Genomic DNA, 21443 nt, shown 5'->3' on the forward strand with positions numbered 1-21443 from the left:
AGCCAAGCTGTTTACATGATAAGAAACATGCGTTCAGAACATTCAGTATGACAAACACAGGGTTCACAAGTGGTTGGTGTATTTTGGACATCTCTGAGGCCTTACCACTGAGTTTCGGGTGAGGGGTACGCCAACACTTCCATCGGCAGCACGACTGATTTTTGTCCCTCTTTGGCCTCGAAAACCGATCCATTCCTGTAGTCCAGGTTGATGAAAGCCTTCTCTGTGTTGAATTATGGAGAAGAGTTGTTACATTAGCACAATTAAACATGATAACATCTAAATTACCTAGTTCTATTAAAGTAAAAAATAATGTTTAATTTTGCTGAATCGACCGAAATACATTAATTTATGTCAACAAAATAAATCTGTATGGGTTAAATCAAGTATAAATACTGTTTAAGGTAGCAATGTTGTATTTAAAGTAGTTCACTTCAGAATTAAAATTTCCTGATAATTTACTTTCCCCCACGTCATCCAAGATGTTCATGTCTATCTTTCTTCAGTGGAAAAGAAATGAAGGTTTTTGAGGAAAACATTCCAGGATTTTTTCTCCATATAGTGACTTCAATGGGGTCCAACGGGTCGAAGGTCCAGATGTGAGTTTCAGTGCAGCTTCAAAGTCTCGACACGATCCAGCCGAGGAATAAGAGTCTTATCTAGACAAACCAGCGGCCATTTTATATCAGAAATAAACATTTATATACTTTTATCCACAAATGCTGGTCTAGCACTAGCTGTGATGCGACACACATTAGGTAATCAGGTTGAAAGGTCGAGCGTGACGTAGGTGTAAGAACAGACCCAGTGTTTACAAAGCCAACGTACAAAGACTAAGTCAAACGCCATTTACAAAATAAATAAATAAATAAATAAAAGGTAAAACAACGATGTCGGACGATTTTGAAGTTGGAGGAGAAAATGAGATTGAGTTTTTCACCCTATATTTATAAACCGGAACACGCTTGACCTTTCAACCTGATTACCTAATGTGTGTCGCATCACAGCTAGTGCAAGACCAGCATTTGTGGATAAAAGTATATAAATGTTTATTTCTGTTATAAAATGGCCGCTGGTTTGTCTAGATAAGACTCTTATTCCTCGGCTGGATCGTGTCGAGACTTTGAAGCTGCACTGAAACTCACATCTGGACCTTCGGCCCGTTGGACCCCATTGAAGACACTATATGGAGAAACATCCTGGAACGTTTTCCTCAAAAACCTTCATTTCTTTTCCACTGAAGAAAGACTTAAACATCTTGGATGACGTGGGTGTGATTAAATTATCAGGAAATTTTAATTCTGAAGTGAACGAATCCCTTAACTACATATAACGTTTGATCTTATTTAAGTTTATAGCAGCATCATCTGTGAGCTACCGTAAACTATGACGACAGTAGTAAGATGGCGTGTCTTCTCCACAGTGCTGGCCGAGCAGGTGTAGTATCCGCTGTCGTCCACACGGACACTCTCGATCGTCAGGATACTGGAGGCTTCCGTGGCGTCCGACAAGATGTTACGCACCGGCTTAAATCTGGCTGGCCGGTTCTCCTGTGACGAAACATCTCTGATTAGTGCCTTTGGTGTGTACACTTACATTTAATCATTCAGCTGACGCTTTTATCCAAAGCGACTTACAAATGAGGAGAGCAATAGAAGCAGTTAAACTAACAACAGGACAACAATATGCAAGAGCTATGACTCTACCCAGTTTAGTCTAACACAGTATTTTTTTTATTTTTTTTTAACTAAAACTAACTGTTAGTATTAATGGATCAAGTGTAACACTTAAAATACTACACACTATCACATGACTAGCTTTTCCCTCATGTTGAAAGGTCACTATAGCTCCTGAAGAACTGTCTGAGATCACTGGGACTTTTTTCTAACATTAAGAATTTTTTAATCGTGATCTCATTATTAATGCATAAAAATCAATTATGTATTATTTCAATTCTAAATTATTTATACATCAGGGTAGCATTTGCTTTAGTGTCTTAAACTTATTCACTAAAACTTTCAAATAAGGTCTCTAAAAATAACAGTCACTAAAAATGAGAAATGCATTTGTTTTTATTAATTTATTCAACTTTGTTCATGTTAGGTAACACTTTACAATAAGTATACAGTAATAAAGTGCTTATAAATAATTTGCAAACTATTAGTTTACAGTTAATTCAAAGTTGATATATTGTAGTTAATATATTAATAGGCTACATAGAAATAGGGAGTTCTTCATTCATTGTCACTGTAATTTACTAAATTATTATTGTTTAATTAGCTCATAAAGAGTTAGATACTGATTTTTATGCTTTGTTAACAACTTATTAACCATACGAGTGATGTACAGTATTTTAAACCAGTAGTAAAGGAGTTGTTGATGGTTAATAGTTCTCTCTTTAGATTAGGTCACGAAATTAAGTCATTAATTAAGTGCTTTAAATAAACCTTTATTTATTTATTTATTTAATTAGACATTAATTTCATTAATATTAAGCGTTCCTTAAAATGTATATACGTAAATGCATATGTATAGTGACTACTAGAATATAAAAACCATGAATTAACTATAAGCTAATAGTTTACAGTACTTTATTACCGTAAACTTATTCTAAAGTGTTACCAATTACAAATGTTCATTGTTAGTTCATGTTGTAACAGTTAGATTCGGTGACTTTTATTTTGAAATTCTGTTCCGTTTCCTTTTGTTCCTGTTTCCGAATTTTGAAACCGTTATGATAATTTTTTAAACAAATGTTTCTAATAAGTAACTAGATCAGAGCGTTTGGGGTGTGAGTGTGTGTATTTTTACATTGTAGAACAAAACGTCAAAGTATCATCATCTTATGTTTACCACAGACCTTATTTTACTCATAAATTGAAAAGCCCCATTATAAAACGCCATTGGACAATCTGGAAGATTTAGGAAATCTGGAAACAACCCCAGCACTTTATTAAAATAATGTCACAAAAATGGTCTTAAAAATAGTATTTATTTTCTTTATGAAAAATATACTTCTTTGGCAACATGTGCCCTAAACATGAAATGCAAACACAGGAGATGAATTAAAGCTGAAGTAGAAATGAAATGCTGGACTATTGAGACGGTGTAAATAATGAGCTGGTAGATTTACGAGAGGTAACAGCACAGGAGTGTCATAATATATGACGGTCTGCAGAGATTTATTACTACAGAACACAATCACACCAAAGCCACTGCGCTTTCGCTCACATGCAGGCCAAGACCTTCTTTTATTCAACACAAATTAATTAGATAAAGGTCATTTATTGTGAATTGGACAGGTCATGCTGTCTCTGATTAGCTTGTGATTACCTTCTGTCCAGGATACTCCCAGAGGAAGTCGACGCCGGTGTCGAACCCGACCCGTGCGGTGCAGTTGAGCTGGAGAACGTCGCCCTGCAAGAGCTCCACCGGAGAGTCCTCGGGGAACAGCTGGAGCTTGTAAAACTTCAGGCCTGTCGGGTGTAGCACACATGCACGTGTCAGCTCTTTTCACACTCCTGATCACAGCCGTGGATGCAGTTTCAATTGTGACACCTTTACAACTAAAGTGATGTTTATCCATGCAAACGTCTCTAGATGCTCTGGGTTTAAAGGATTAGTTCACCCCAAAATGAAAATTTCCTAATAATTTACTCACCCCAATGCCATCCAAGATATCCATGTCTTTCTTTCCTCAGTGGGAGAGAAATTATGTTTTTTGAGGAAAACATTTCTGGATTTTTCTTCTAACAATGGACTTCATTGGTTACCATCATTTTTAAGTCCAAATCAATGCAGTTTCAAAAGTCTTTGCAGTGTTTAAACGGGCTGTACGTGATCACAGCTGAAGAAGAGGTTGTTATCTAGCGAAACGATAGGTCTTTAAAAAAAAAAAAAAGAAGAATTTATAGACTTTTTACCTTCAATAGTTCGGATTGAGCTGATCAACAAATGGACAGGGAACGACGTCATCACGTTGAAAGGTCACGCCGGCACCGGCAATACTATTTGAACTACTATTCATATTCATCATAATGTTATTCATATACTATTCGTATTCATATTCACTGAATACTATTACTATATATGAAGAGTTCAGATGCAAAAGCCTCTAAGTGCCATCTGAAATTTTCTTATTGAATGATCATTTTTATCAAGCTCATATATTTAAGTTCAGTAATTTCACTTAAATGGCAATGAAAATGACCTATTAATTGTCATTTAAGTGAAATTACTGAACTTAAATATACAAGCTTGATAAAAATGATCATTCTAGAAGAAAATTTCAGATGGCACTTAGAGGCTTTTGCATCTGAACTCTTCATATATAATAGCAAACAATACTATTTGAACTATCCTCCTACGTACGGTCGCATTGTAAACAGTGGGGCGGTACTTCTGCCGGCGCCGGCGTGACCTATGACGTAGTTCCCTGTCCGTTTGTTGATCAGCTCAATCCGAACTATTGAAGGTAAAAAGTCTATAAATTCTTTTCTTTTTTTTAAATGACCTATCGTTTCGCTAGATAACAACCTCTTCTTCAGCTGTGATCGCGTACAGCCCGTTTAAACACTTCAGAGACTTCTGAAACTGCATTGATTTGGACTTAAAAACGATGGTCACCAATGAAGTCCATTGTTAGAAGAAATGTTTTCCTCAAAAAACATAATTTCTCTCCCACTGAGGAAAGAAAGACATGGATATCTTGGATGGCATTGGGGTGAGTAAATTATTAGGAAATTTTCATTTTGGGGTGAACTAATCCTATAAAGTGTTTTTATGCAGGTGCGAGAGTGTTCTGAATGGCTCGAGTCCCTTCTTCAATCGGAGTATCATGTCTGAGAAGATACTACAGCTGAATTTAAACTTACTCTGCGACTGCTAAAAAAGTATGTTTTATATAGTATGAATGTGATCTGGACATACTACATTCGCAATGATGTCATTATCATGTGACCTATACCAGCATCAGTTGCGTCGCTTCACTGTCATTCATAAACCCTCTCCCGTGGCCTCATGGGATAGGAAAGAGTCCATCAGATGCACACTTCAGAATCTCACCACAAGTAGTAGGTCATCCGGTACTTTTTGCCTATATATATATATATATATATATATATATATAATCAGACATACTACTCTGATGGTATTCTATGGAAGCTTGTTTCCGCCACAAAATAAAACATTTTAAAAGATAATTGCGACTTTTTATCTCACAATTGCGAGTTTACATCTCACAATTCTGATTTTATTTCTCAGAATTGCGAGATATAAAGTCAGAATTGTGTGAAATAAAGTCAGAATTGCGAGATATAAAGTCAGAATTGCGTGTTATAAAGTCAGAACTCTGACTTTTTATATCGTGCAATTCTGACAAAACAAGTTAATGTTTTTTGTGTTGGATTCTAGTTCTAGATGTACATTAAAGTATCTTTTGTCGTTTGTGTCCCGCATCCTCTTTATGGATTGCACACACAGCACCTGTGACAATAGTAGGGAAGTGTTTGATTTTGGACGCAGCATATGAGATCTTCTGGCCGGTTTCATCATTCACCATGTGAAAACACCAGTCGATCCACATTATCTGAGGCATGTTAAACAGACAGTGTGGAACAAGTGTCTTTCTGCTGTCAAATCTGCACTGATTTTTATCAGGTAAACACAAGAATGACTTTAATAATGTTACTAGCCTAATATTTCAACTGGAACTTTCTTTATAATCCAGACATCATTTATTAGAAAAATCATGAGCATCAAATATGATCATCAGGCTTCTGAGGAAGGTGTATTTGTTCATCTCTCAATCATCATTGTAATGCATTGCATTATATAAATCTTAGCATTTAAATATCATCTTACTAAGACATATTATTGGCAGAAATTGATATTTATATGCATTTTATGTAAGTATCTGCCATAAAGATCTCATTGATTTACATTGCAAGCTTTTCGTCTAAGTTTTGTCCATGTAAATATCAGCATCTGCACCACATTGCATATTTTCCCTCAGTTTGAGCCTGTTTGTCCTCCATATTCTCACTTTAATGTCTTCTTTACTGCTGTCCTTTCTACGTGTGAGTTCAGCATCAGTGATAACCTCATTAATCTGAATAAACCCCACTGTGACTTTGTGAGTTGTTGGTTATTAGACATGCAGTGTTTATTAGAGGTCAGCCGGTAAAACTTTTCATTTTCCCCTCTCGAGTACAGAGAGGCTATTGATCTTGGCGAATGCTCCGTATGAGCCCCACTTTAGAGGAATGACCTCGTTTATCAGGGTAATGATAAAGCTTTCTGAGACGTCCCTCAGCAGGACGGGAGAAGATCCCAGCCGGCTCCAGAACCAGGAAACCTGCTCAACTACATGGACAGATCTGATGGAGTGAGTAAAAACACCTTCTTGTTTTCAATATGATATGAAACGTGAAGTCACAGATAATTATACCTAATCAATCAAGTCACACTTCAGCAAGTTAAACACCAATCTATATGGCGCACAACCCAGGAAAACATGTTCCCAGATCAACAACCTTTGTTATTTCTGGAACAACATCTCGATTAACACAATCACAACAGCTGGTTAATAATGCTGTTTCCACCCAATCCTAAGCGTCTGATCTAAAGAATGGGATTGAGATGTGATCGTTCACATGACTGATGTTTGATGTTGGACATGAGTATCTGCCAAATGGTTTACATGTAAAATATAAATGATCTTTCTTGGCAATATCACTTTTGAAACTGTATTTGCAAAACATTTCAAGCCATGTATTTCCAAGTAAAACATAGTATTCAACCTCTTTTTTCCCTAATCTATTATTATTTGATATTATTGCTATAATATTATTAAATTAATGTTAACCATTAAATTAGTGTGTTCACTACGGGCAGGATTTTAGAAAGGCAGCATAACCTAAAACAGTAGTTTAACCCTGCAAAGCCTGACTTATGAAAAATCATAATTTGCATATGTTTTTTATAGAGATCAGGCTTTTATGGTGAGAATATAGAGTTCACATTCGAGGAGGAAAACAGCTTAGTTTTATTCAGAGGCTCAAACTGAGCAAAAATATGCAAATTGCTGCAGATGCTGATATTCATATGGACAAAAAGTTAAAGCTTGTAATGTAAATCAACGTGATCTTTATAACAGTATGGCAGATACTTACATAAAATGCATATAAATATCAGTCGTGACTGTATCTGCCAATAATATGTCTTTGTAAGATGACATTTAAATGCTTGGATTTATGATCACATTACAGACATTCAAACGAATATTGAACAGGTCTTACCTGTGAGGTGCACAAGGTATAATTTGGATCTGTGCTCGGTGTTGTGGACGGAGCAGAAGAAGTAGACTTGGAAAAAGCTGGAAGTGCGGTCATAGATGTCATAGATGGGCCTGGGAACCGACCAGCCCCTTTTATTATTCCAGGTGATCTCACTGCTTTCTAGAAGCAACGGAGGCTCGTCGAACTGTACCAACAACAGCAAACATTCACATCAACACCTCAGTCAAACTCATTCAGACCAATGCTGCAATCTAATGCATGACTGTGACTCGATCTAAGCAGATGTTGAACATCGAAAAATATTATTTGTATCTTTGAAAATTAAGTTGCATGATAATTTGAAAAAAATGCATTGCATTATCGAAATTTAGGCGAACTTTCATGGACATAAGAGGACCTTTGTCCGTTGTCTATAGCGCATGTACTGTATAAAGCACAGCTCACAAAGAAGTCACAGTCAAACCAAGCAGCTTTCCGTGAACACGAGGGGAACTTGTCCTCTCTCACACAAAACTTCCAATCGCACAGATTCTTACTGACATTTCGCCTGTCAAACACTGAGAAACCGTAAATGTGACCCTAACTTTATTCTGCTCTCCATTCGAGTCACATCCGATGTTCTGCATCTCGTTTGCTTTAAATCAATATATTCTGTCATCATGTCAGTCATAATTCCCCATGGAACAAACCGTCAAAGCTGCTCCTTTCCATAAAATAAAAATTCATAGTTATCCCTGAGCTGTCGAGTTCTGCTGCAGTTTTGATTAAAAAATATTATGTCAAGATCTGAACCCTTTCATACTGAATAAAAACTGTACCGTTATCCACCTGACACTCTTATAACTAACCACTGAGTGTTTAAAATGGGCAAGTCTGTACATGTTTCATAATTATCTGCTGGAGGGTTTGGAGAGAGGGCCTATGGTTGACCTTAATAAACCTTAAAAAAAATATTGATTTCTTAATTCGATAAGAGCCGATATCTGTTCTTAAATCCCAAGCATTATTTTGCATGTTAATGCACGAACAAAGCTTTGTAGCTCCGCCATTTCAATAAATCACACTAAGCTTTATTACTTCTGATGTAAAACAAAGTCTCAGCTTTCAAAATCTGTCAGCTTCATCACTAAATTCAGTCAATAACTGTGTTTTTGTGTCTCTTGAAGCGATCATCTCTTCCTCTTTACTAGTTATAGCAGCAAATAAACATCAGTGAACATCAGAAGATACAGAACAACTCAGTCATGTCTCATGTAGTCCATCAGTCAGTGTTTCAACCGCAGAAAGACGTCAATATAACGTCACATTTACCTCAGAAAAGTCGCTCAATAACCATAAACGCGATAATCAGCTAGAAAAATAACTCAAGAGCAGCATTTTGATACATATATGCACTATATTGCATAATCATTGTATTTTTACTCAGCCTGTTCTTCAATATTTTATGTTTTTATGTCAGCCACCATTTAAATGTTTATATTTAAAAAAAAAACAAGTAGAAACATAATCATATCATTAAAAATGTATTATTACAATGTTAGTATTATAAAAACCTCCATAATGTCAATGTAAGTAGCCTACAAATTAGTTAATTTTAACCTTTAATATTATAGTAACGCACCAACTTGTGTTCCCTGTATAGTTTACAGCATTAGCTGGGAGAGATTTTCTTCCCTGAGGAAATTTGCCTGATACATTCCCAAATTAATCATTATTGAATATCGAAGCGTGTTAATCGAAATCAAATTGTGAAATTGTGTCGATGCCCAGCCATTTTAAACACGTTTATTTAAACAAAGTCTAAACTGACCCAGATCTTCCTGCTCTATTTCAATAGGATTGACATTTCCCAGTGAACTCAGAGCCCATAATTTAAGATCACCTGGAGAACGACTATGTTGCTGAAAAATCTCCTGTTTTTATTTCCCTTGGCTTAGAAAGCTATATGTCACTTGAGTTAGCCGAGGCCTGAAAGTTACACTTATGCTGCGTATACAGTAACTGTCAATCATGGGTTCAATCTCTAAAAAAGCACAAAAACGAAAGATTCCCTCGTCCATTGAGCAGAAACAGAGGGATGAGGGGAGCTGGAAGTGTGTTGGAGGACCTACCAAGAAGAGAGTGACTTTCAGGTCAGGATCTGAAACCAGACATGGCACTTCGATGTGTGTATCCGAGTCCGTTATTAAGATGGTCTCAATGTCATTCCCATTCCTCTTGATGAATGGATTTTGTGGGTCTGTATGTTTGAAAGAAAGTGACATTAGTTCAGTTGTCTATCATTTATCTGTTACCTCAAATCAAGCCACACAACATTACAGGACTTCTTACTAATCAGGACCTTCTGATCATACAATAATATCATGCCAGAACAGAAAATACTTCCAACAAATTCACCAAGGTGTAAAAGAAAAAAATGTGAAGCTTGTATTTTTTTGTTAAAGCATTAACATAGGAAAGATGTTTGATATTTGAGCTGTGATGTTGGTGGATCGACAAGTGTTGTCCTCATGTTAGCACATGCCATTTTTTAAAGTCCCCCTGTGGTGAAAATCCAGCTTTAAATGTTGTTTATGTGTCTATGTGGTGTTTTTAATCTGCTTTAAGTCAAACCATGTGTAAATTCATAAGTCGACAGCATTGCTGAGTATTTCCTCCTTAAAACTGCAGTGAATCAAAGACAGTCTCAAAAACACGCTTTGACGTCACAAACTACCTTGTAACCAATCAGATCAACGTGTGATCGTCAACCAGTGGATCTCTGAGCTGAGTGAGTGAGTGGAGGCGGGGCTCATTTGCATATTCATAGAACCACGTATACTAAATGAGGCAAGGGTGTCGAGTTACATTCAAGATATTTTAAAGCATGAAGACTTTTTTTTCAAGGAAAAAACTTTTAAATATGTCATTTTGGTGATCAAAGATGAGTTTTAAGGGATAAAATGATTGACCACAGGGGGACTTTAAGGTCAGAAACATACACAAGTATGTATGAAACTTCGGGAGTTTCAAAGTCATCATCTGATTGGCTGAATTCTACAGGATTTCCCAAAGACGCGTTTGTCGTGTTCTTTAGAGGTCCACCTAGAAACAAAAATGCCGTGATGCCAAACCCCCTCATGGAAAAAGAAAGCTGTCATGTTTACAACTGTGACAATAAGCGCTTATCGTGATTATCTTAACGCTGGATTTTCAAAAGTGTGAGAAGTTCACAGCAAAGATACGTCCAAGAGTTTTACACTATTGCAGGGACATCGACATTACATTCCTTGGCCAAAGAAAGCTCCTGCCGTCAGTCTGAAGATCTGCCTATACGCGAGACTAGCGTCTCAATAAACTTCAACTAAAAAATCCAACCTCTATCTGTGGACATGACACTTTGGCATTTTCTGCGCAAAATAGCGTCCATCTTGGTTTTCTGACGTGTGCACTAGAACGCGGTCAACTTGAGGTCCAGGTCCGACATCCAGCTTCCGAGGTTAATGAAACGCACCAATAGTCTCAGTGATCGTGAGTGTGGCGATAAACTTCTGTACTCAAGGGGGCGATAGAGTTTCCTTCAAATGTTGGTGCCATCAAACCAGATGTTTTGTGGTCTGACACCAGCTGCGCTTGTGAAGGTAGAAGTGTTTTCACTCACAGACTTTGGGTAGAGCAGATGATTATACTTCAAATTGTCCTAAATCATGGTTATACTGTCAAAACATTGTGCAAACATTTCTTGTGGCACTTTACACTTGCTTTCTAGGCATCATGTGATGAATTTTCCATAAAAAATTTATCTTCTGTGGAGATGCTTTACCTAAACTGAGCTTGTCTAATCATTGATGAACTTCAGACAGTTATTGAACAGAACTGAATCAACATTAAACTGGCTTCAGCTGAATAATGGCACAATCGTCTTGTTTTAGAGCTTCTGTACAGCAGTTTGTTTGCATCAGTGATCATTATTTCACTGTTTCAACAATCTGTACTGTATGAGTCACTATATGAACAAAGGTGACTTGACTGTACACACATTTTTAAAAATGCTAATCAACAGTGTGTCACAGACGCAAAGTCTTCAACCCAGAATATTCCTTTAAAGTCTAGACTTAACATTCCACCTCCAGTTCTTTGCCTGAATACACACAGTTTTTAGCCAGATTTAGTCTATGGATCACCCTGATTATATCTAAGAGGGGAGATTTTTATGACACAGCTCTATCAACAATCTCCAGCACCGTTCCTTAAACCACTTAATACGAGGCTTTCGTCTTGGTCACAACCCATATGTGCGGGACTGCTAAAACAAACCTCTCCAGTGTTCACTTTCTAGCGCTCTTTCTAAGCCTTTATTTGAGCATCACCTGGTGAAGCCCGCATTATTCTAACAAGTCTGATTCTTCCTCACGTAGCTCAAAGCAATCACTCCAAGCTGTCGGAGTCCAAACAAACCTCCGTATCTCGCGGTTTATGTTTCTGCCCCGCGGTGGTCTGCGCACACAGGCATTACAGGACAAATACACAACTCCTCACAGTGCTTCACGATAAATCATCTTCAGGAGGTGAACTGAAGAGATTGGGAGGCGCTGGAGGGCATGACATGAAGCCACAATGCCGACAGCTCGGATTCAAGAGGCATTGGATAAATGAAGCCACATGCAGCCGAGTGCCATTCTGCTCTCCGCTCACTGCTAATTTATATCCGTGATTTCAGCTGGCTCTGATCAGCCCCCTGCCGAGATCTGTGGAAACGGCTTCGGCATGTTGTCAGGAGAAATCACCCGGCTTTTCACACGAGTGAGCGAGTCAGCGGGACGTCCGTACCTGACTCTCCCCGGGCCGCTTTTAATCCTGGCTCTTAAAACGCTGTCAAGGAATGAGAGCAACACAAGGAAAAGCTGTCCGATGTCACAGGCTCTTTGATCAACTGGTGGAAAACCAATTTGTTACAAATACAGAGCTGGATTGTGGAGCGAAAATAAACAATCCCCCTATGGATTGTTAAAGTCTCTCATTACTTACTCACACGGTTGCATAAACACAGCCATTGTGTTAAGACTGTATGTGTCTTTAGAACTAGTTTGACCAGCTAGCAGTTAAACTATTAGACTGATCTATGTAACTGACTTTAAACATTAAACAACTTAAGTGTCTTTTAGTGACAATAATAATAATAATCTTTATGTTATATAGCACCTTTAAAAGAAGCTTCTCAAAATGCTTTACAGTGAAAACAACAATACAAACATTAAAAAGCACATTAATACTAAAACACTTGTCCCCTTGTAGTTAATAATTGTATTCCTTAAAACTCATCTTTAATCACCAAAATGACATATTTAACCGTGTTTTCCTTGAAAAAAAATCTTCATGCCTTAAAATATCTTGAATGTAACTCGACACCCTCGCCTCATTTAGTATGCGTGGTTCTATGAATATGCAAATGAGCCCCGCCTCCACTCACTCACTCAGCTCAGAGATCCACTGGTTGACGATCACACGTTGATCTGATTGGTTACAAGGTAGTTTGTGACGTCAGAAACACCAGCGATTTCAAAGTGTGTGTTTGAGACTGTCTTTGGTTCACTGCAGTTTTAAGGAGGAAATACTCAGCAATGCTGTCGACTTATGAATTTACACATGGTTTGTCTTAAAGCATATTAAAAACACCACATAGACACATAAACAACATTAAAAGCTGGATTTTCCTCACAGGGGGACTTTAAAGATACAAAAATGAAAAAAGCACATAAATGATAAAACACTTAACTAAAAGCCAACCTAAAGAAAAAAAACCCTAAACCTCACCTTAACACAGTTAGTTTTCTTATTTTACCCAGTACTTTCTAACATTTTTAAGGGCAACCAAACAATTTTAAGGTCTGTCAAGCTCCAAAAAAGGCCAAATATAACAACAACAAAAAGGCTCACATGTTATATTCCATGTCTTCTGATAGTATACACTAGTTTTATGTGGTGAACAGTCCAAAATCACTGATAATCGTGCAAGAATCAATGGCGTTTTGGTGTCAGTGATGTCTAACTAATCCAAAACAATGCATTCATGCCTAGTGTCCAGGTCCATCGTTTGGGATAAATGTGAACTTCGGTGGCTTTATGTACTATAATGTACTGTTGTGTGGGAAAAACTGCCTTAAGGTTTGTCAAAAATGACTTTTGGGTTCAACAACAATAACAAAAACAACAAAAATTGTGAAATGACACTGGGAAATGGCAGAATTTCCCAGTTTTGGTTGGTATTTAGATTAAAAATATATTCTGTAAAGTTGGACTGGAATAGTAGGCCTGGATTCAAAAGCCGTTTCCCAAATAAACGTACAAGAATAAAAGTTTTTTAGCTGAAAAGGCCCCTTTTATATATGAATCCAGACAGGCTTGACATCCAAATGTAATGTTAATGAGTAAATTAAACTATAGTTACACTCCCATCCACATTAGTGAGGTGATAATGCGCTCAAATCATCAAACTCAACATAAATATTCTTCATATTAATGATAAGGAGGACATTGGCAGGGTATGTCTTCTGTGTCGGTGATATATCAGCAGATTTGGCATCATGTAGCGTCTTTTTATTCACTTTCTTATCTTAAGTTAATTCAGTACAAAAGCTCTTTTGTAACCGTGGGCCGTCTCATGGGCAAAGCAAACATGTTCTTAGCGTGTTCATGTATAATCTTCTCTGATCTTCTGAAGAGGGCTGATGTTCTGAATGAGATGTTTATGATGTCTTTGTCTGTTCCCCAAAGAAAATAGAAACTTTAGACAAAGACAGCCCGGCCAAGCATTCTTTGAAGGGAGTCGAATAAAGACGGGATTTGTGATTTGGTTTGCCTCAGGAAAATGCCACAAATTGCAAAAGGGACCAGACATTGATATTCAACAACTCTATAAGGATACACTTCTTTTAAAGGAAATGTTTTCCTTCAGAAATAACATCTATTCTTTCAAAGGTTAAGTGTGTATTTGCACAAATGGGCTAAAGAATGAGGAAGAATTGCAGTCCATTTGTCCAGAACTACAGGCTCAGTCTTGGGAAACAGTTACACACCATTTGAGTCCTCGCGGCTTCATGCTGGAATAATTAACAAGATACTTAGTCACATTATTTTTTAGACTGAGTGTAATGCATATAAAGCAGAGTCAGACATTAACGGGGGAATGGGGCAAAAATGGCACCAAAATGAACAAAAATGCCCCGATAAGGGGGTAAAAAAGCCCCAGCTCAGTTAAACTAAATCTGTTATGGTTGGGGCAATTAAAGTGAAATGTGAAAATGAAGATTGATTGTGAAATTACATTTTGATTTGCTCACATTGCGTCAGATTTCTTTTTACACCATTTTTTTTTTTTTTGCAGCATTGAACACTATAACCAATCGGACATGATGAATGTTGATTATATGATGAATGTTGAATGTAATGGCCAATCAGAGTTGTCTGATCATAAACCGATCGCAGAATTTGCGTCAAATGGAAGTGATGGGGAACCATTCTTTGCCTGCTTACTCCATGTCATTTATTTCCAGTTTGAATAACCGTTTTGTCTTTCATACTACTGAAATAACCAATGTGAAGTCTCAATGTGAAGACAGTTTTCTAATGCGTAAAACCAATTCATGAACAGTTCTTAGCTTCAGTGTAGCAAGAATACGACGTGCCGTTTCCTCACAAAAATATATTCTACTAATCGACACTAATAATCATTAATACAATATCAAGAGTGATAATGATTTTTTTTCAGTCCTACTTTTATAATTGACATGCTTCATGTAATTTACATTCTTCATACTTTTTGTTAAGGGGGAATGACAAGGTTGCATATTCTTCAAAGTCTCTAAAGCTGAAGAAAAATGGCAAATATAAATCTGAGACTGTAACCCAGACTGCAACATAGTGTCGGCCCAGATCCGGCCCACATCTGGTACACATGGATTGCACACGGCCCAGATCCGGCCCACATCTGGGCCGACACTATGTTGCTGTCTGGGAATGTAAAGAAGAATAAAGGATATGTAGCCTTTTTAATAGGAAAACGATATGAAAATGGAGTAAAATAGCATTAATGAAGCAAAAGAGAACACTTCACAGCTCTCACCTCGCACAAAGACAAAAGTGCTGGCTGCCGTGGTCCCATCGATGACAGCTTTGATGTCCTGGTAGAAGCAGCGGTAGCGTCCGGAGTCATTGGCCTGGGCGTCGGGCAGTATTAAGGACTTACAGTAGGGTTTCCCAGCCTCCCCTTGACACTCCTTCACCCTGACGGCTCTGTGGCCCGGCGTGGGCCCGGGAGACTGCTGATGCTGACGATCAGTAATCTCGATTTTAATCAAAGACTCTTCAGGCCAGCTCCAGTCCAGAATCCGCTGTCCCCTGGAGTATAATCACACAAAGTCATGGCACACAACCTGCATTTTGAGCTTGAGGAGATAAAATCTGAGTGAAAAATGTGTTTATACCCACAACTTCAAGACAAAACTGACTAATGAGATAAAGTTTGATTAATGTTCCTCCTTTAATATAAATCTATGTGATGTTTTTTTTTTTTTGTAAGTCTAAACCAGTGTTGGGGAAAATTACTTTTAAAACTAATCGCTTGCAATATTGCGCTAGTCCCTAAAAAAGTAACTACCTGCATTAACTAGTTACTTTTTTTGGAAAGTAATGCATTGCATGACTTTGCGTTACGTTTTGTCACCTGAACTGGGCTTGCATGCTTTTAATAACCAAAAAAAGTGATATTTTTGGCAAAAGTAAAGGCCCTTTCACACCATGGGCCCTATTTTAATGATCTAAGCGCATAGTCTAAGTTCACTTAAGGCGTGTCCGAATCCACTTTTGCTAGTTTGCCATTGAGATGTTCGCGTTTAGTCTAGAACTACAGTAACCATCATGTTCACACACAGCGCAACATGTTACACATGCAACACTTACCCACAATTCCTCTCTACATGAGGACAGGAGAGCTGTCAGTCAATACATAAGAAAACTAAGTTACTTGCGTCACTTATTTGAAAAGGTAACTCAAAAATGTTGTTGTAAATTTAAAAGTAATGAGTTACTTCACTAGTTACTTGAAAAAAGTAATCTGATTGTGTAACTCGCGTTACTTGTAATGTGTTACTCCCAACACTGGCCTAAACATTTAGAAAAGTAATAGCAGTCTTCTCTCAAAATGAAATATCATATAGAGGAGTGGGTTGTTTAAATTCTTAATCTTAAGTATGAGAAATAATAATAATAGTAATGCTTGCCTTAATTTCTTGCAAAGATGTTTGTTTTCACTTAAAAAGAGTATTGTGCACGTCTTGAAACCAGTGCTTGAGTCCCTTGTAATAGACAGATTTGTAGATGGGAAAGGAAAAGGCAATGACATTTAAACTGATGTGTTCCTCAATCAGATTATGAAATACAGTGATTTCTGAACGCCAGCCATGGCTTTGCTTAATACTGCCCATCGATCACACTGAGCGGTGGCCCAAAAGGAATAATGTTTGTAACTGCTTAAAAACAATTTATTCTGGGAATTCTTGGCGAGAAACGTCTGCAAATTTTTAAGGGATTAGACTTAAATATGTTGGATAGCCTCCCTGTATGTTCATACCACATTTATTTATAAACTTAACTATCAAATCAATTCCAAATGTAACATTCTCCTTGTTTTTGTAATGCCTCACAGGCTTATCCAATTATGCAATCAAAAATGACCAAATCCAGGTCTTGATTGTTTATTTAACTAGACATTTCATCCCATTCAGCCCCAAAAAGAATTTTAACCTAGATGCATTAGGGTTGTTGATATATAATATGTCCATGGACTTTACTTTTATGAATATAACGATTTTTGTAGTAAGAATATATGTAAGTGTGAGGGGGGAAATGTACATTTTAGGTCCTGTAACTGTTCACAATTTCTTTCAGTTTGTATCTTGAAGTTGAAGGATGACACTGGATCCAAGCAGGATTACAAAAATAAAGCATATTTTGCAAACATTCCTTTCACGTGTCGCGCATCCCTCAACTCAAACATCACAAATAAAGCTCTTACAGGTGCTTGTGATCAGGTAAATATCAATAAAAAGCTTTCAATAGCTTTCAAAAGCTCCAACATATTACTTTTAGCTGTGCTAGACGAGAAAGCAATTGAGTCACTAACACTCTGTCTAGACTAGAGGGAATATGAGCGCATCACTTATAATTACCCATCCAACACATCAGGTTCATTTTTGACATGACGCACTACAACTGTTTAAGTCTGTCTACTGGACACATTAAAGTAAACATTATAAACATTTATCATTTCTGCATTTAAATATATACATTTGTCTTTCTGAACAGGTACATAATGACGCTGCATTGAAGCTTTAGTTGTAGTGCGTTGCATCACAATGACCCGTTGCTTTGATGTGTTCATGACCTGTTTAATCTGTGTAGGTTTAAATGCAGTGAATTTCGTCCTGTATCTGAAGCTGAATGTCTTTTCCCATGGAACGCTTCAGGCTCCACCTGCTACAGTAGCCACACCCCAAACTCTCAGTCTGTTTCAGTAGCCACGCCCCAATCTCTCAGTCTGCTACAGTAGCCACACCCCAAACTCTCAGTCGGTTTCAGTAGCCACGCCCCAATCTCTAAATCTGTTTCATTAGCCACTCCCCAAATTCTCAGTCTGTTACATTAGCCACGCCCCAATCTCTAAGTCTGTTTCAGTAGCCAGGCCCCAATCTCTAAATCTGTTTCATTAGCCACTCCCCAAATTCTCAGTCTGTTACATTAGCCACGCCCCAATCTCTAAGTCTGTTTCAGTAGCCACGCCCCAATCTCTAAGTCTGTTTCATTAGCCACTCCCCAAACTCTCAGTCTGTTACATTAGCCACGCCCCAATCTCTAAGTCTGCTACAGTAGCCACGCCCCAATCTCTAAGTCTGTTTCAGTAGCCACTCCCCAAACTCTCAGTCTGTTTCAGTAGCCACGCCCCAATCTCTAAGTCTGTTTCAGTAGCCACGCCCCAATCTCTAAGTCTGTTTCATTAGCCACTCCCCAAACTCTCAGTCTGTTACATTAGCCACGCCCCAATCTCTAAGTCTGCTACAGTAGCCACGCCCCAATCTCTAAGTCTGTTTCAGTAGCCACTCCCCAAAATCTCAGTCTGTTACAGTAGCCACGCCCCAATCTCTAAGTCTGTTTCATTAGCCACTCCCCAAACTCTCAGTCTGTTACATTAGCCACGCCCCAATCTCTAAGTCTGTTTCAGTAGCCACACCCCAATCTCTAAGTCTGTTTCAGTACCACGCCCCAATCTCTAAGTCTGTTACATTAGCCACGCCCCAATCTCTAAGTCTGTTACATTAGCCACGCCCCAATCTCTAAGTCTGTTTCAGTAGCCACGCCCCAATCTCTAAGTCTGTTACATTAGCCACGCCCCAATCTCTAAGTCTGTTTCAGTAGCCACGCCCCAATCTCTAAGTCTGTTACATTAGCCACGCCCCAATCTCTAAGTCTGTTTCAGTAGCCACGCCCCAATCTCTAAGTCTGTTACATTAGCCACGCCCCAATCTCTAAGTCTGTTACATTAGCCACGCCCCAATCTCTAAGTCTGTTTCAGTAGCCACGCCCCAATCTCTAGCTGTTTCAGTAGCCACGCCCCAATCTCTCAGTCTGCTACAGTAGCCACGCCCCAAACTCTCAGTCTGCTACAGTAGCCACTCCCCAAACTCTCAGCCTGTTACATTAGCCACGCCCCAATCTCTCAGTCTGTTTCAGTAGCCACGCCCCAAACTCTCAGAAATGCCAGGGTTTTTTGACAAATAGATTAGGAAACAAGCTAGAAAACAGGAGAAATGCAGAGAGTGTATAAGTGTGAGGTGGTTAATACGAGTTCATAAGAGCTGCATGCATAATAATAATAAAACAAAATAGGAAATTGCTGATTAAAATACTTTTAGACAGAGTTTAGTATAGAATAGATCATTGGATTGTACCTGCATGTAATGGTCAGTGTGTCGTTAGCGTTAATCACGAGCTGGTCTTTGGTGTTGTCAAGGGTGGGTGGACTCATAGAAAACCCAGTCACCAGACCTAGAGGAAGAGAAGAGCATCATCATCATCATCATCATCATCATCATCCTCATCATCATCATCATCGTCATCATCAAGAGTGCATTTACCATCAGTGAGCTGTCAAAATGTTCCAGGCTCTAATAACCACCTGACAGACCATTGGATGCAGTTTCGCCTAGATGCATTAGGTGCAATGATTGCATTAGGTGAACCTAGATGCAATGTTTATAAAATGTCTGTGTTACAGGCAAATGGAATTTATGCCACACTTCAGGTGCACGCTCAATGAAATCTCAATAGCCCTATTTACAGCTGGTATTAAGATGAGTTTTGGTCGATCGGATCACAAATAGACGAGGGAGACATTCCCGTTTACACCTGGTGTTTTAATCTGTCTCTTTAGTCCACTTTCAACAACTTCTGTCCTGACAACTTCTGTTTTCATGGACTTTCTGTTTGTTTTCATTTGTCACATGCCTTTTTCTGATTCCCGCCACTCGACTGTCTGCTTAGTTACCGTCAGTATTAGTTCATTGGTTTCAGCTGTCTTCTATTAATTATCCTCGTTAGTGTTTGCTTTTGATCGGACCCCAAAAATGGATTTTGCAGCGAAGATGGCTGCGTTGGCCATAAGCAGTCATACCATTTTGGACTTCACTGTGGAGTTTTGCCGTCTCGCCGTTTGTACCCCTTACGACGACGAGGCGCTGAAATCGCTGTATTGGATCGGGGTTAACTATCAACATCCTGTGGACCTTCCAGACACCCAAGGACTTTGCTGGAAGAAGGCAGTCATCAGGTGTCTGGAGAGGGTCTACCCCCGATCCATACAGCCGCCACAGCCCGACCCAGAGCCTAGCCCGTCACCACCCGATCGACGGATCTTACGCCTGAGCCCCCGGCAGACTGGAAGCTTCCGCCTGCCGCGACGTGAGCCAGAGCCCAACGAAAAGAGGACAGCACTCACCACCGCCCCGGAGAAGAAGCATCTTGGAGAGTCTGACCAGTTCTGTGTGTGTGAGTTCTTGAAATGCCTGGATGACACTCAAAAATTCACTGACCACAACAGTAAATATGGCTTCACCTTTAGGCAGTATTACTTTTTTTTTAAAAGACACATTTTATATAATGAACATGTAATAACTGATTTGCTTTGTTTGTGTATGTCAATTATGTTCTCATTATGTATTTCAGACAAAATTGCACCTCAGTTCCGCTGGTATAATTCATTAACTGGGACTGACTTTCAGATCGTTAGATATTCAATTGCATTTGCCCAGACAACCATCAACAGATGTGCTTTACTGTCTACTGATGCTTTAACTAAAAGTTTCTAGAGCACATTAAAAGGCCCTTAATCTGGTTTGTGTTTGGCTGACAGTGGGACAGAGAGGTCAAAAGGTCATTGTGAAAACGTTAATTGGTCTGTGAGTGCTGATGGCATAAATGTCTCTCGGAGGAAACGGGAGTATGAACATGTCATGAGGAGTTATGAGGAGCACCTGGATCGAATTAACGCCAAACGATGACAATCAAAACAAAAGCCTCCAAATCACTTCACAAATCACATCGGCAAGTGTTACTTTAATAGACAAGTTTATAGAGAGGAAATCGTCTTGTCACAGAAAAATACAACCATTTGTGCAACTGAATATCATACAGGAGGTGTTTGAAAGAGTCATTATCTACTATATGTAATGAATGTGATGTATTTCTGAATAAAACAGAAGCTGATTTGATCGTAGAGAGCATCGGTGGCAATTGTTATCCGATCTACTTAGGCTCACGATGCTTTTGGGAAACGCAGCCCAGGATGTTTTTACATTACTGACGAAAGGCCACAGTAGCCTAAAACAATATCTTATGGTACAGTATAGTAATTCATTCCTTTATTTGGTTTTGCAAGCATTGGCTATCATTAATCAATTTCAAGGGAGGTCTAGTTAGTAAATGGGGTCAATTTTGAGTTTAATAAACCAAATGAATCAAACGTTTTACCCATGGCCTGAAAATAACCTGAAGCATCCCACGAGCAGCTTTATTAATCACAACCTCCTTATCTACAGCCACACCTCTGAGGAATTC

At 38.5% G+C, this 21443-nt stretch overlaps 1 protein-coding gene across 2 annotated transcripts in view; it reads right to left on the reverse strand.

Annotated features, from left to right (window-relative positions):
• The window catches only part of flt4 (fms related receptor tyrosine kinase 4), a 79444-nt gene that overhangs the window by 34223 nt on the left and 23778 nt on the right, over window positions 1–21443 (reverse strand). For both annotated transcript variants that reach the window (XM_084431129.1, XM_084431130.1), the window contains exons 2-8: window positions 19280–19376; window positions 15400–15674; window positions 9410–9537; window positions 7299–7482; window positions 3334–3476; window positions 1379–1550; window positions 106–223 (exon numbers count right to left, since the gene is read on the reverse strand). In XM_084431129.1, the coding sequence (XP_084287255.1) occupies window positions 106–223; window positions 1379–1550; window positions 3334–3476; window positions 7299–7482; window positions 9410–9537; window positions 15400–15674; window positions 19280–19376 (1117 nt within the window). The remainder of the gene's footprint in view (window positions 1–105; window positions 224–1378; window positions 1551–3333; window positions 3477–7298; window positions 7483–9409; window positions 9538–15399; window positions 15675–19279; window positions 19377–21443) is intronic.

This window comes from Rutilus rutilus, assembly GCF_951802725.1.
Source record: "Rutilus rutilus genome assembly, chromosome: 14".
Taxonomy (NCBI): domain Eukaryota; kingdom Metazoa; phylum Chordata; class Actinopteri; order Cypriniformes; family Leuciscidae; genus Rutilus; species Rutilus rutilus.